The sequence below is a fragment of the Pseudonaja textilis genome, chromosome 2 (assembly GCF_049901715.1).
Source record: "Pseudonaja textilis isolate UNSWEBS1 chromosome 2, rPseTex1.2, whole genome shotgun sequence".
NCBI lineage: Eukaryota > Metazoa > Chordata > Lepidosauria > Squamata > Elapidae > Pseudonaja > Pseudonaja textilis.
Genome location: NC_141991.1, coordinates 61,789,233 through 61,804,900, shown reverse-complemented (window position 1 = coordinate 61,804,900; position 15,668 = coordinate 61,789,233). Strand labels below are relative to the sequence as shown.

Below are 15,668 nucleotides of genomic sequence, written 5' to 3'. Positions count from 1 at the left end.
TTTCATTAAACAGGTTTAATGCAGGAAATACAGGATTCAGTCACAGGATCTTGGAAAAACGAATAAGCACACCTCTCCTCCTCATTTATGAACAAATGCATTAAGGTGAGATCTCTGTGAGTTGCTTAACCGGCTTTTCCCTGGAATGTGAAACCAAAGTACTGATTTACCTTTTCCTAGTAAAGCCTAGGAGTGCGAAATCTATCTGCTTTTCATTGGCAATGCCTTTGAACACTTCACTTATCCTTTCTTCATTCCTTCCTTTGCTCTTCCCTTTGTTCTTTCCTTGACGTAGTCTTGATGCCTCCACGCTTGGGAATTTGCTGACTGAGGCAGGCTGCTTCAAGTCACTCTCTAGCAAAGAGGGCCCTTCACGGATCTTCCTTCTTCCTTCTAAAATATGCTTTGATCTTCATTAATAGCCCCGGGGCTGTTTATGTCTCTTCTGTAGCTTACTAGACTGGCTGTAACTCACACAGTCCCCAACACACGAACTATTTATATTCTGACTAGTGTGTCTGCACATCGTATGTCATTAGCAGCATAGCCAAATGCTATGATTTACTGGGAAAGCCTTTATGTGTATACGTAAATGCAGACACACATAAACATATAATATATATATATGTGTGTGTGTGTGTGTTGTGAGTGTGTGTGTGTTTCTCATTGGTCGAGTATAAATATCAAATTGTGTTTTTTGTAAACCATCCAAGGTCACTTTGGTGAGATGGGTAGTACAGAAATGTGATAAAAATAAATAAAGATGATTACATTTTTATGACAATATCAATTTGTAATTCTAAGGCACCTATCTGGGCGTCATGGAGTTGATCCCATTTATGAACACCATCTGCAAAAACAGGCATTGGCAGCTCCAATGGCTCTTACTCTCAGCAGCATAGTTTATAAGCTCCCAAAGCTTGCATGGAAACGCATCCATTTGCACTGCTTCACATACCCCTTGGTCTCTAATGCATCAATCACAGTTCATATGTGCTCCCTTCCCTTAGTTTTCTCAATCTTACTCTTAATTATCTCATTCCTTTCTAAATTCTAAATTCAGTTATATATATTGAGAAAATGTTAAAATAGTACTAAGATATGGAATAGAACACAAAGGTGAATATGGAATTGAATTTGTGTCTGTATGGAGAAGTGATAACCCGGGACCATGCTATTCTCAAAAAAAGAAATTTTACTTGTATTATGTTTTGTGAAAACCCAAATAAAATTTTTATAAAAAAAAAAATCACAGTTCACGTGCTTTGCATTTTAAACTCCATTATAAGAAGTGAAATGGAGGGGAAAAGCCATATAGTAACACCCATTTGCTCAATTTCTTAGCAATTTGTCTTCCTCTTTTTCCTGCACTGCTGCTCTTCATCCACACCCACTGCACTGGAAATATGGAGGCAAAGTTACTTCATTTACATCATATCTTCACTTCCCAGTTATAACAAATTACAGTTTACTTAGATTTTCCAGTAAACATGCATAAGCCTGCAGGAACTTTCTGGATATAACAAAATGGGCAATTATATGATTGTATAAGGATGCAGTATGGAGGCTGATACTGGATAAAGAGGCTTTTAAATGGTTTTCTCTAGTGCTTTCTTGCTGGATATAAGCCCTCAAACAATGTCTTTTATTCCCTAAGAGAACATAGCCCTATTTTATTCTTATCCTTCTATCTTTCTTGCAAGAGCGGGGTAGGGTCAACAGAAAAGAAATGAAAAAGATTAAGTCCCTTTCTTCCTCTACCAGTTTTCCATTTCAAAGTTCAGTTTCAGTAGTTGCAACATAGGTATTACAAAAAACAACACACAAATTATAAAATGAGATGCAACATAAAAATGCAGACAGTAAAGAATTGACATCTTGGGGAAGACACTCAAGATTTATAAGGCTTTTATTTGAATGAAAATATCAGTTTGACTTTCCTTCACCTTTCCTTCCCAAGGTATATCTTTCCCTCCCAGAAAGATAGAAACAACTAGGGTTGTTTTTTTCTGATTGCAGAAAATATTGAAAAGTCCCTAAGTTGTTACTTTCAATTTTTGGAACTGGTTATGTAAGGATCAAAGCTTCCATATTTTGTCTTTTTGATTTCTTCTAACAGCTGAGCATTTGTACCAACAAGAGAGATCATAAAATGCCATAAAATGAACCAATCACAAACCATTTTATTTTTTATTAGAAAAGAGAATTGGAATGCTATATGGTTTAAAGGGACCAGATTCTTTAAAATAATAAATACAAAGGTCTATTTAGAATTGCATGTTCAACCACAAAAGGTTCCACTGAGAAATAATGCTTACTACTTTTTAACATTCCAGGAAATTAATTGGTCATGTACAGAAAACAAAGGATACTATTGATGATGTCCATGAAAATCAATGCAGCTTCAGTATTATCAATGGAAGGGGGCAGCTTAATTTTGTCCTAGGGGATTTTTGCCTTTGTTACAATTTATACACTGTCTTAAACAACTCTACAGTTATAATACGAGTTATGGGAGAAATAATCTTAATTTTCTCATCTTCTTTCAGGGGAATCCAGAAGAGAATGTCAGTTAATTTGAACACTATTCTGTGAATAAACACTGAAGTCCTCTCTGTTGGATGAATGAGTAAAGTGGATTTTTAAAACAAACATAAAATATGTGAGTTCTCTTGTATAAATAATGAGACTCCTTATCACTTTTTAAAAATTAATCTTTTTAAGAAGTTCATAATCAGAATGGCAGTGGAATGAAAAACCAGTCCAGTGAATAGGAATCTCATTTCTATTTCTCTCCACATTTATATTTCCCATAAGCTTCTAGAATAAAATCAGTTTTACTGAATAAACATTGCCTTGACTTCATTGAATTAACTTCATTTGAGGGTGATCATGCTCTATTTAAATTGTAAAATGGATGCAAACAAAAATAAAAGGGCTAGGTCATTTATATTTAGTTCCATTCAGTACTTTTCTAATTGCATCATCAATGCCATCCTCATCATTGTCTTTTCTACGTTTGTTGGATTTTGTTGGAATAACATTCATTGCCATCATAAGTAAATAAATAAATAAATAAAAAGTGAATCTCTCTTAGCTGAAACTAATTTGCTCGTCTTTCCCCCTATTTAGAATTTTATTATTCATGGATTGTCACAAGTCTGATTAATTTTAAAGGTTTAGGGAGTTTATCCTTAAGTATTCTTAAGAAACATTGTTCTCCGTAGCAAGCCAAGGTGAATGCCTGCTAATGCAGGCTCCTTGAAGAATGTCTGGGATGATTTCTGGCTTATGCCTTATTCTGTGCTGTGATTCTGGGGTTTATCCCATTGCAATACACCTCTGATTTTCAGAGTTAAAACTCTAGTGACTGACAATTGGCTGTGTTTGAATGAACTTTTTAAAAAGGCCTTAGACTCACATAGAACCCCATTAAGGTCTTGAGGAACCCCAGGGTTCTATGAAACACACTTTGAAGAATTCTGAAGTACAGCATGTTAGGAAACATGACTATTTACTATTTGGTCTTCATCAATGTTATCTTTCCAGCTATAGTTTAAAGGGGGTGGATAAGCTTCCCAGATGAATGTTGTTTTAAGGGAAAATCAGCCAAGGACCTAGAAGGCTAGCAGGGAAATGTGCTTTTTTCCTGCCTGGGCCAACGTTCAGCAGAAAATAACAATAAACCCTTATTTAGCACTGATAGAGGAGATGAGGGGAAAAATTAATTTGTAAATAGAAATACTAGCAGACGTTCAAATGCAGATTGGTGCAAGATATAGAGAATACAGTAACTACTGTTTTATAGGAAATAAGCCCTAAATTATATCAATAATGTTGGCTGACCTTAGAAATCTATTTATTATTAAACCAAATCAACTGCAAGCAGTGTTTCTCTAGGAACTCTTATATTTTTGCCCTTTATCGCTCCATAAATTTTCAACAGCAAGGGAACAGGCACAGCAAGAATAGAGATTTATTGCCATGTGTTCTAAACTGCTAATGATTACGCACATCTTTGTGCAAAAACATGGAGAGGGGGATGGGGGAAGCAAATTAGACTAATAGTAGTAGTCGCAGGAGTAACAGCTCTGGTCTGGCATGCTACAGGTTTTGCATTCAAAGGCACAGTCATCGGCTGAGGAATTCAAGCAAGGCTGAACACAAATGAGAAAAAAATCATAATGAAGAAAGTGGATGAGAACAAACAGAGAAGATGAGATTGTTTTCAGAGGAAGGAGGTTTCTAACTTAGAAGATAGTGTTAGATTCCCTTGCACAGGTGAGTTTTTAATGAAATGAACGGTAAAAATTGTGTGTGGGGGGAAAGAGACTTGATCAAATTTTAGGAACTGAATAAGGAGTTTAGATAAAAGATTGTCTTGTCTCTTCCCCATCCTCCTTTCACCTTCTTTGTATTTATGTTTGTGAAATAAACCTAATAATTAACTTCTGTAGGCATTCCTGTAAAACAGTTTTGAGACAACATCCAACTCCAGTATAAAACTTATCTGACTACCTTTTTACGACCCTGTAATTCCTTAATTTGGGCTAGACCTGGGTTTATCTAGCCCAGTGGTTGCCAACTGGTGCGCTGCGGCCCACTGGTGGTCCATGAGAAAATTTTGGTGGTCCGCAGAGCAATGTCACCTCCAGAGCACACCTCCCCCAGCAATTAATCCAGGCTGTGGGGGAATACAAGGCTTGCATCGCTTGCATTCCGAACAACTCGAGATAGTGAGAGAAGGGGGGAAGGGGCGGAGGGGGGAACTTGCCTGGCCACCGGGTTGCTTCTTCTGCTTCTTTCTTCTTCTGCTTTTGGCTGCACGCACAGAAAGCAGCAAAAGTCTTTCTCTCCCCCAAACTCTGCCAGAAATGAGTCTTTGGGACCCTGCTCCAAGAGGCTGCACGGCAAAGACTCGTTTCTGGCAGAGTTTGGGGAGAGAAAGAAAGACTTCTGCTGCTTTCCTTGCATGAAGCCTGAGAACGGAGCTCAAAAGCAGGCTAGGAATATCAAAATGGGTTTCTGCCAAAGAGACAAATTAAAGATAATATGAGAATAATTCTGGATACTTTGGAATGCTATGAGGCACATCCTGAAAAACAAATGGTTTTGATATTTTTAGATGCACAGAAAGCCTTCAACAATGTGAAATGGTGATTCGTGTTATTATAGCTGGATCAGATTGGTGTTGGTAAGAAATCTACTCAAGCCATAAAAGCTATATATCATAAACAAACAGCAAGGGTAATGGTAGAGGGAGAATTGACAGATTCTATTGATATAAGGAAAGGGACACTGCCCACTGTCACCTCTGTTGTTTGTGTTAACTTAGGAAGTGTTAAATAGAAATATTAGAGAAGAAAAAGATATAAAAGGGATAAAAATTAAATAGGAAGAATTTAAACTGCAAGCATTTGCAGATGACCTGGTTTTTATTTCAGAGAATCCATTAGAAACAACATTTAAACTGATACAAAAGATAGAGGCATATGGAAAAGTAGCTGGTATGAAAATAAATAAAGATAAAATGAAGATCTTGACAAAGAATATGTTAATAAGACAAAAGGAAGAATTGGCAGATGTTTTGAAGATCCAGGTCACAAATAAGGTTAAGTACTTGGGGATACATTTCACAGCAAGATGTAGTACACTTAAAGAGAATAACTATCTTAAACTCAAACAACATATTGCAACTGATTTGGCAAAATGGGAAAATTTACAATTATCACTAATAGGGAGAATATCAACAATTAAGATGAATATACTACCTAGAATTTTATATCTGTTTCAGACAATTCCAATTAGGCAAGGGAAAGACTACTTTGAAGATTTAAATAAAATAGTGTTGAAGTATATATGGCAGGGAAAGAAAGCAGAAATAAAATTAAAACTGTTGCAAGATGCCAGAATAAGAGGACGATTTAGCCTGCCTAACTGGGAGTTATATTATCAAGCAACAAACCTGATGTGGGTTAAGGAATGGATAACACTAAGAAATACGAGATTATTGACATTAGAAGGACATGATTTGTTGTTAGAGTGGCATGCTTTCCTGTGGTACAAGGGAACTAAAACACAGGGGTATTTTAGAAGACATTATATATTTGAGGCTTTGTTATTAAACTGGGAGAAGACTGAAAAGCAATGCTATTTAAAAATTCCAGTCTTGTTATCGGCTATTGAAGCATTTTCTTATCCTATAATATATAAAAAGGAACAAACAGTTAGATATGGTGAAATATTGAATGAAAAGGGTGAACTTAAATCTATGCAAGCATTGGAAGAATAAGGTATAAAGATGAATTGGTTTTCATATGTGTAAATATGCTCTAGATATGATAAAGATTTTAAAACAGAAGGTTTTTATGATAAACTGACTGACTTAGATAAAATTTTGATAGGTACTGATGAAAAGGTGATTAAAAAACTATATGGACATTTATTAGAAATTAAGCTAGAAGAAGAACAAGTTAAAGAAACAATGATTGCTTGGGGGAAAAATTTTGGATATGGGATTGATTTAGATAAATGGCAAAAAGTGTGGTCAAAAAATTATAAAATGACAATGTCAACAGCATATAAAGAAAATTTGTATAAGATGTTTTACAGGTGGCACTTACCCCCAACAAGAATAGCAAAAATGTTCACGAACAAATCTGAAAAATGTTGGAAATGTCATCAGATACCAGGTTCATATTACCATATGTGGTGGACGTGTGCAGAAGCTAAAAGATATTGGACTAAAATCCACACATGGTTGGAAAAAAATGACAAAGAAACATATAGACTTGATACCAGAGATATTTTTATTGGGAATCTTATCTGAAATATACAGTAGGGAATTGAAATATTTGATTGTAAATTATTAACAGTGGCTAGGATTGTATTTGCTAAAAATTGGAAAAATGAGAAAATACCAATGCAGGAGGAAGTTATTAAGAAAATAATGGAATGTGCTGAAATGAGTAAATTGACATTTGAAATTAGAGAACAAGAAGATAAACAATTTTATGCTTTGGGATCTATTTTATCAATGGTTAGAAAATAAAATATGGTAATGAAATATGTAGAATTTTACAATATAAGGAGAATAGAATTACATAGAATACAATATAAAGATGTATTATTACTGGATGGATTTAGGATGATAATATGAATTGTGATAATATAAATCAATTTTAAAATATGGAACATCTCGCATAACATGAAGGAATAATAGTATAGTCAAATGAATGATTAACAATGATAATAATGTATTCAGAAATATTTGATTGATAATATGAGAATATATACAGACAATTGTAACTGAGGACTATGGAGAAGAGGCACATAAAATTTGTAACCAACTGACACGCTGTATGTATGTAATTGGAAGATGGCTTTATGTTTTTATGTTTTGTTTATGTATGTTTGTCTAAAAATAAAAAAAAATTATTAAAAAAAAGCAGGCTAGGAATGTAGCTGCCTTGGAGGGGGCGGGGTGAGGGAGAAAGAGAGAAAGAGAAAGAAAATCACCAGCCCTCGAGGTTAGATCAGGTCTGCTTTCCCCCCTCCCTCTGAAAACGGAGCTCAAAAGTAGGCTAGGAATGTAACTGCCTTGGTGTGTGTGTGTGAGAGAGAGACAGAGAGAGAGAGAGACAGAGAGAGAGAGAGGGAGGGAGGGAGAAAACATCACCAGCCCTCTGAGGTTAGATCAGATTCTTTCTCTCTCTCTCCCTCTCCCCCTTCCTCCTCCCACTAACGTCAGTAAGCCACGTCAATCAAAATTCATATTAGTGGTCCACGGGGTTTAAAATAATGAGTTTGGTGATCCCTAAGGTCCAAAAGGTTGGCGAGTCCTGATCTAGCCCATAAGAGTAGCTTTAGCATTAACCTTCTATACTGCCGCAGTTATCAGCTATGACTTTTTCTGATAGAAATCTGAGAACATATGATTCCATTTTATAGCCTTCTAGCTTCATTGTTCTCCTAAGAAAATGGGCTGATCCTTCAAATTTCAGTCTGTGTTTGATTTGGTGTCCCAACCCTGTTCCTTGTCTATAATTACCAAATTGGACATGTAGAATATTGGTCTCTTCTCTCTTGATATAATGTTCCTCTGGTTATAGAGTGACCTCAATTTCTGCAACGATATTTTCTATGAACTTTCTTTACTGCCTAGGATTCCACATTTTCGATTCCTACTGTCTAGGATTCCACATTTTTCATTTATAAAAACATAAATGAAACAAATCTCAGAAGCAATCCATTGTACATGAAGAAGTGATACCAACTCAATCATGACATATAACTGGATGAATAATGTTAATTTTATAGTCCAGCTTGCAAATTGTAGGAACCCCGTTAGTCTTCCACTAACATTATGAAGCTTAAGGACAGCAGCTTTCTCAATGGAGAGATCAGTGGTTTGCATCCTCTCACCAAGCTGGCAATGGACAACCTCTGTTCCTGCTTTTGCATAGGAATTCTCTTTTTCTCTGCCCTGAAAGATTTGAACTATTCCAAAAGCACTCCATAGCCAATCAAATGCAGTCAGTTCTGGAGTGAGTTAAGCCAGGAGTGGCTACTTGGGAGTAATTTTGAGCAGCATCCTCTCCAAGTGTTCATATTGCACGTAGTAACTAGCAAAGGCCTATTTCCTTGGGGAACTGAAGCTCTCTAGTTTATACTTAACGTTCTGATTGCCAGAATTACGGGATGGCTGTGCCGGGAGGAGGGTAGAGAATTAGATTCTGTCTCTAATTAGATGTTTGCTCTTCATTTGAATTTCAGATGCTAGCTTTAATTTTAGAAACTTACCCAGGAAGCAAAATGACTTTCTCTAGCAAAGTGCACCTGGCTTCTTCAGTCTTTGTTTGATAGCTTGTCGGTATTATGAAGTGAGCATGGAGCGGGGCCAACTATTATCTCAGCACTTGAGAACCAAAACTTTTAGAGCCACCTCTCAATTTTTAGGGACATCTCCCATGAGTACCCTCTAGAGACACGGACTTCAGTTCCTAGGATTCCTCAGTTAGGTTGGCCATTATTGAAAATTCTGATATTTGAAATCTGCATATCTCAGAATTGTTCAGACTGGAAAAGCTGTTTTAGAATCTCTCTGTAAATAAGGAAGTATATCTAAACTGCCAAAAAACATATAAGTGGACAGCTCATGATTATGTATTATTATGTAATGGTTAAGGCATCAGGCTGGAAATTGGGAGACTGTGAGTTCTAGTCCTGCCTTGGATACAAAGCCAGTTGGGTGACCTTAAGCCAGTCATTTACTCTCAGTCCTAGAAAGTAGGTAATAGCAAATAACTTCCCAAAAACTTGCCAAGAAAACTGCAGGGACTAATTCAGGGGGTGGCCAGGAGTCAACACTAACAATAAAGCACACACAAGACTGGATCTAAATAAGATTTCTTTTAAGAAGAGATTAGACAATCATTTTTCTGAAATCATATACGATTTATTGTTTGAGAAGGAGGTTAGACTAGAAGTCCTCCAAGGTTCCTTCCAAGTCTGTCATTGTGTTACTGCTTGTAATATATCATTGTAGCTTCACTACATCCCAGGAAATGTAACCTGATGCAAACTTTGTGAAAAGATCTAATTAATCAACCACTTATATAAAGATACATTTAATAAAGGAAAATATTTGTAGCTCACGGCTGAAATGAGAGAAGTCCTTGCTGCTTTCTGAACTTGGTTGTTTTCTTGCAGATGTTTCATTACTCAAGCTAGGTAACACCATCAAGCATTGATGACATTGCCCAGTTTGGGTAATGAAACGTCTGCAAGAATACAACCAAGTTCAGAGAGCAGCACGGACTCCTCAAAGATCCATCTTTTTTTGATAGATGATATCACTTTTGGGTAGCTTAATGAGAGAAGAGAGTGTAGATGAGACAATCACATGACAAACATTTGCAGGAGACCAAACATATTGCCACAGCATCTCTTTAGCACTCAAGGAGATAGAAACAGATATATCTAGCTTATGGTAATGAATGGACAAGTAGTCAATAGCTTCTAAATTTATATTTTAATTACAAAGAAAGAAGGTGGGGTATTTTTTGGTGACTGCAAGTTAGCAGTTTTTATATACATGAATATTTTATATTTATATTTTATATAAATTTTATATTTATATTTTATATAAATATAAAACTTTTGAAGCTTCATAGCATAACCTTATACTTTTCTTGTTAAAAGCAAATCTCTTTTGGGACTGCTGGATTTAGTCCCAGATACAGGATTTCAGTGTGAATGCAGTATTTGATGTAAGCAACAATGACAGTATATATTTTCAATCAACTAACAATGATGGATGGTTTTGTTTTAGCATCTAAATCTTGTCCTCACTCTGCACCTTTTCTTTTCTTAAGGTTTCACTATGGTATTCTATGCTTAAATTTCTCTTATTTCAGCATTCCTTACCCTGGAAAGTACATTTATTGTTACGATATTGGATAAGACTACGCAGGAAGATTTTAGCACTTCTGAGCTGAAGAATAGAGAGCAAGTGACAAAAAAAAAAATCAAACCCCAAACCAGCAAAATGAAAAACCTGAACTAGGTTAACCAAGCAAGGAAGCAATGGGAATTTAAACCATGAAATAAAACTGTGAATCCATTTCAAAATGTAACAAAACTTACAAATATATATTCTTGTTCTGTTCTCCAACGCATCTCCCTGAAATCACCAAGACCGATGAGCAATTTTTTGTCCTACTTCTGTTCTTTGAAATTTCTCCTTGTTGAAATGTAGTTAAATGTTTACAACTTCCTTTCCATTACCAATTGATGAAGAAGAGCTGCAGGTTTGCAGCTCCACAACTTATTTTTCACCATCTTAAGCCCGTTAAATGAATGTAAGCTTTGAACAACTGTAGCAAAGTAAACCCTACAGAAATTAATACAGAATCCATTTACTGTGTAAAACAAAAGCAATGCAACTGGAAAATACTTACATATTCTGTATCAGCCTTGGAGTCATAATATTCAATATCTTCCTCCTGTAGATTAAAAGAAATAGGTGTGATAAATATAGTGCAAGATCCAGGAAGATTTTCCACCATGATAGGGGTTCCTAAATATTAGTTGGGTCCAAATATCACATAGGACCATGGGTCCCTGGGGAATTATCACAAAACTTTGGGAGACTTTTTTGAGGCAGGATGATAGTGGGCTGAGTTTGTGATTGGATTTTATTGATGGGGTGAAGGAACAATGCCAGGACATATGTCTGGAGGAGATTCCCCAGAAGAAGCTGCTACTCCACCACTTTTCCTTTGGGCTTTTGCTGTTAAGTCATAGTCTGTTGAATAGCTCATATACTAAACCAGGGACACTCCACATTTCTTCTGATCAGTATCATGTAGATATATCATTTGGAAATGTATTGTAGAAACACCAGAGTATACTTGCCATGAAAGATGCTTATTGATGTAGCTGCATGAACAGTATGATCAGTTCCAAAAGAAAAATGCTTGGAGGTAGTGCATGGAGAGAGATAACTGAACTAGGGTTTCCGTAGACCAGAAAAGCTATTCTATGTTTAGAAGCGATTTTGTTGCAATCTATTACTTGAAAATCTACTTAAGTGTACACAAGATTTTTATGATTCATATTGATTACTTTTATTTAGTATCCTATGAGTATCACTGGGTGTCAGCCTTCAAGATTTTCTCCCTTTGCTTTGCATCTTTCGGCTGTCATAAGTAATGGGGGGGGAGGAGGGGGGAATGGGTATGGGAAGTGAGCTGGAGGTGTTACAAACCAGAACTGTATAAGCTGGGTGTGTGTGCGTGCGTGTGGAGAGATTCTTGCTTAGGTTTTTATCCTATGCTATGCACAGCTGCAACTCTTTATCAAAATATGTCAAGGTCAATGGACAGAGGCCTCATCACCACCTGGAGATGCCCACATGATGATATACACAACTTTTAATTGGATGAGCCAGTTGAACTATTGGGGATGGGAACGTTGCCATTACTTTGTATATGTGATTTACGCGTCCATTTTCTCAGATTCAGAATTCTTTTGTTGCTACCACTTGATTTCCAGTAAAAGATATCTTTTCTCTGATTAATGGAGTTTAAGTGTTTCTTTCTTGGATTTTGAATGGAGCACCAGCTGACACTGGGTATTGTACCTTATGATTTATGATTATTATTTATGTTCATGATTTATCACTTGTTGCTTGCATGTACACTGAGAGCTTATCCTTGTGTGTCCAAGCACACTTGGCCAATAAGAATTATCCTATCCTATCCTATTCTTGAAAGCCACATAGAAAGTGTTTAAATACAGTATGTAAATGATTTACAAACCACAATAGCTAGATACACAAAACATGGCATGATAGAAAGCAGCCACATTATGGCGACGTAGCTCCGTATACAGGTGAATTTGGATGGCTTAAGAAATCCCATAGAACAGAGGCGAATTACTAAATAAAAGCATACAAAATAATTGACATACTGCAGCTAAGTTCAAAGACATACCATTGCTAATCCATGTGTACGATCTACATAATTAAAGTAAAAAAACAAATGGGCTGTTTAAAATAAAATGAACAAATTTTGTCTTTACTCCCAAAAGGCCAGTTTTCACTCACTGTTTGCCTTTTTAAAAACTGCAGCAAGAATGAGAGCAGGTTGCGATGGGACTAGCTTAAAACCAAAGCCAATAACTTCTTTTCTGAGCCTGAACAATGGTGATAAAAATGCTATTAATAATTCTTTCCTCTCTTTGGAGAGCTGTCCTATGAACATATGATTCTACTTCCATTTCATGCCATCTTTTTTTTTATAATTCTGCTCTATGATGTTTCCACATCATTCATATATCTTTTTGAAAGGTATCTACTTCATAATTCATATTGAAATATGTATTTTAAATGATAGTATTTAAACATATTTATATTTTAATAAATTCACTTGCAACATTTAAATTGAGAGAGGACTGTTTTAATGTTCAAAGATTTGCAAAAGTCTTTGACTTGTTTATTTTATTTATTATGTTTGATGAATATTGATGAATCATATATATATATATATATTGATATATATATAGACGAACACAATACAGAAGCCTGATGATGGCAGATGAGATTCTGCCGAAACGTTGCTACAACTTTAAAAGCACAACTACAATGACGTGGGATAATACCCGAACAAAGCTGAATACCATATACATACATACATACATACATACATACATACATACATACATACATATATTGATGAATCAGACTGACTCACAGTGATTTATAAGCAGATGCAACTAAATCCACTAAATTACAAAGAGGAAAAAGTAACCTAAACCAATAACTAATAAGCCAATATGGGAACCTTGAAGACCTTCTGAAAAAGTTCTATTTTGATGTCCTACTAGTGAATTCCAATTCTGTCTCTGAGAAGAAGCATTTCCTCAAGGTGAGAGTAGGCAAGAAAAAATACTATTGTAATTTTCCACCTTACACTTATGGGGGAAAATTCCTCACTAGGCGATGAATGGGTTGGCCCCATAAGGAGGAAGCCATCCTGGAGAAATCTGGAAGCTCTACCACACGTTAAAAATCAATATTTTGAATTGTACCTCGAAGCCTGTTGGAAATTCGATGCAGTGCCTATCACATTGGTTGTAGTTGTTTTCACCCACCAGTGGTTTTCACCCACAGGGATGTAGTTCATTTGTGATCTGGGCACTTCACAATCATCAGAGCCTTCTCATCCACCTAGGATCACAACTGGCAAAACAACTGAAGCTGGACAAAATGACCCTTGTGCATGTCCTTTACCAGGAGTTGTAATTCTAGGAAGACTCCTAAATCTTTCACTATCTCATTACAATGCTGAATTCAAGGACTACATTTCCAAAGGTCATATGAGTAGTTTATAATATTCCTCCTCCTAATTATGATTCTTTGAATGTATGAGAAGCCTGGAATATATTCATAGCCCTTAAGGAAGAATGTGTACTAATAGTGGAGATCTTAGACATTGCCCTTCCTTTTACCCAGAACTTCTAAACAGGCAATGAAATATTAGGGACTGAATTCATATTTTCAAAGAAGAACTGCATGCCATTAACTACGCAGTATTTAGAAATTATTTGCATAGAAAGCTGTGTTCTAATTTCTCTTCTATGCTAGGATACCCAGCAGCTGATAAAATTCATAAAGGGACCAGCAATTCAGAGAGCAGCAATGCTGTCAAAATATAATGCTCTATTCTATCAAAAGGGGTAATTAAAGGGCACTCAGAATTTGTATTCTACTGACAAGAATGGAGTGAGACAGAAGCTGCATTGGTAGTGCGCTCTCCTTTGCAGCTCACTCAGCACCAACACGGTTCCAAGGGCATCCCTCAGTGGCCCTGAAATTCTCACTGTCCTATTAGAAAAAAGGATGTTCTTCTGCATCTGGTCATGTTGTTACAAGGATTGTAACCCACTTTGGAGATTCCAGGGTATGCAGGAAATTGTATTTAGAACATGTCAAGAACTGCATTCTTTGGCTATTTAAATCCTTGGGATTATGGGTCACACATATAAAGTGTGAGAGAAATGTGTTAGAGTGAATAGGTATGCTTTCTCCTGGAAACCAAGGAAAGGCAGTGGACTGCTAAGAGCATGTTTCCCAAGCCATTTCTTTCCAGCTCTGTCTTTTATACTTCAAAGGGGTATGGTCCATGGGAACTTTAGGGTTACATGGACAGAGAATTAACTTCTTAAAAGAGTAATGAATGGAGAATACATTTCAGATGGAAAACATCTCATTCCATAAGAAACAACACAATATATGTGTTCCCTCACAGATCCTGGCCATGTTCAAGGAGCCAGTTCTATTATTAGATAATCTGTGCCCTGTTGGGTCATAATTTCAGAGATCTTTCCTTATCTAAGGAATGACCAGGGGTGGGCAAAAAACAACAACAATGGGATTGGGAGCAAATTATGACTTCTTGTTGGCTTCCTATTGAGTTTTTGTATGAGAAGCTGGCAGAGAATGCCTGGAATTTATTTTCTTTCTTTCTTTCTTTCTTTCTTTCTTTCTTTCTTTCTTTCTTTCTTTCTTTCTTTCTTTCTTTCTTTCTTTCTTTCTTTCTTTCTTTCTTTCTTTCTTTCTTTCTTTCCTACCCCTCTCCTGGGATTGGTTGGGAAACTGTCACGGAACATTAAAAATGAGATTTTTGTGACCACAGCAACAGCCCAGCAGGGCAGTAGCAGCCAGTAGCACTGAAGCAGCCAATTTTCCCCAATTTTCATTCCCTGATGAGTCATGGATCCCAGATTTTGGAGACATTCTGTAAGATAGCCCATTTGAAGCAACCTGATTAAAAAAGATTGCCCTATGATGTGCCATTTTTCCCAGTTAAAGTTCGTGACAATGAGAATTTCAGCAGGAGATAGATACAGATACAGAGATATATAGATAGCTATATAGACATAAAGGACAGGAAACAATGCCTTCCAAAACGTAGAACACAGACAGTACGCTTCCTATTTCAACACTAGTTTCTACTCTTTTTCTAGCTGTACCCACAACACCATTGTTGTACATAATAGTTTGTCTTACATGGCTTCAGAGCCTGTTTGGTTTTTGTACTGCACTTATTTGGTTCTTACAGTGCAGCTATCAGTGCATGATGCACAAAGGATTTCGTTCATCA

At 36.3% G+C, this 15,668-nt stretch overlaps 1 protein-coding gene across 2 annotated transcripts in view; it reads right to left on the bottom strand.

The window, feature by feature from the left end:
* Positions 1-15,668, bottom strand: part of CACNA2D2 (calcium voltage-gated channel auxiliary subunit alpha2delta 2) — a 636,728-nt gene that overhangs the window by 192,140 nt on the left and 428,920 nt on the right. For both annotated transcript variants that reach the window (XM_087924067.1, XM_026725351.2), the window contains exon 5: positions 10,962-11,006. In XM_087924067.1, the coding sequence (XP_087780193.1) occupies positions 10,962-11,006 (45 nt within the window). The remainder of the gene's footprint in view (positions 1-10,961; positions 11,007-15,668) is intronic.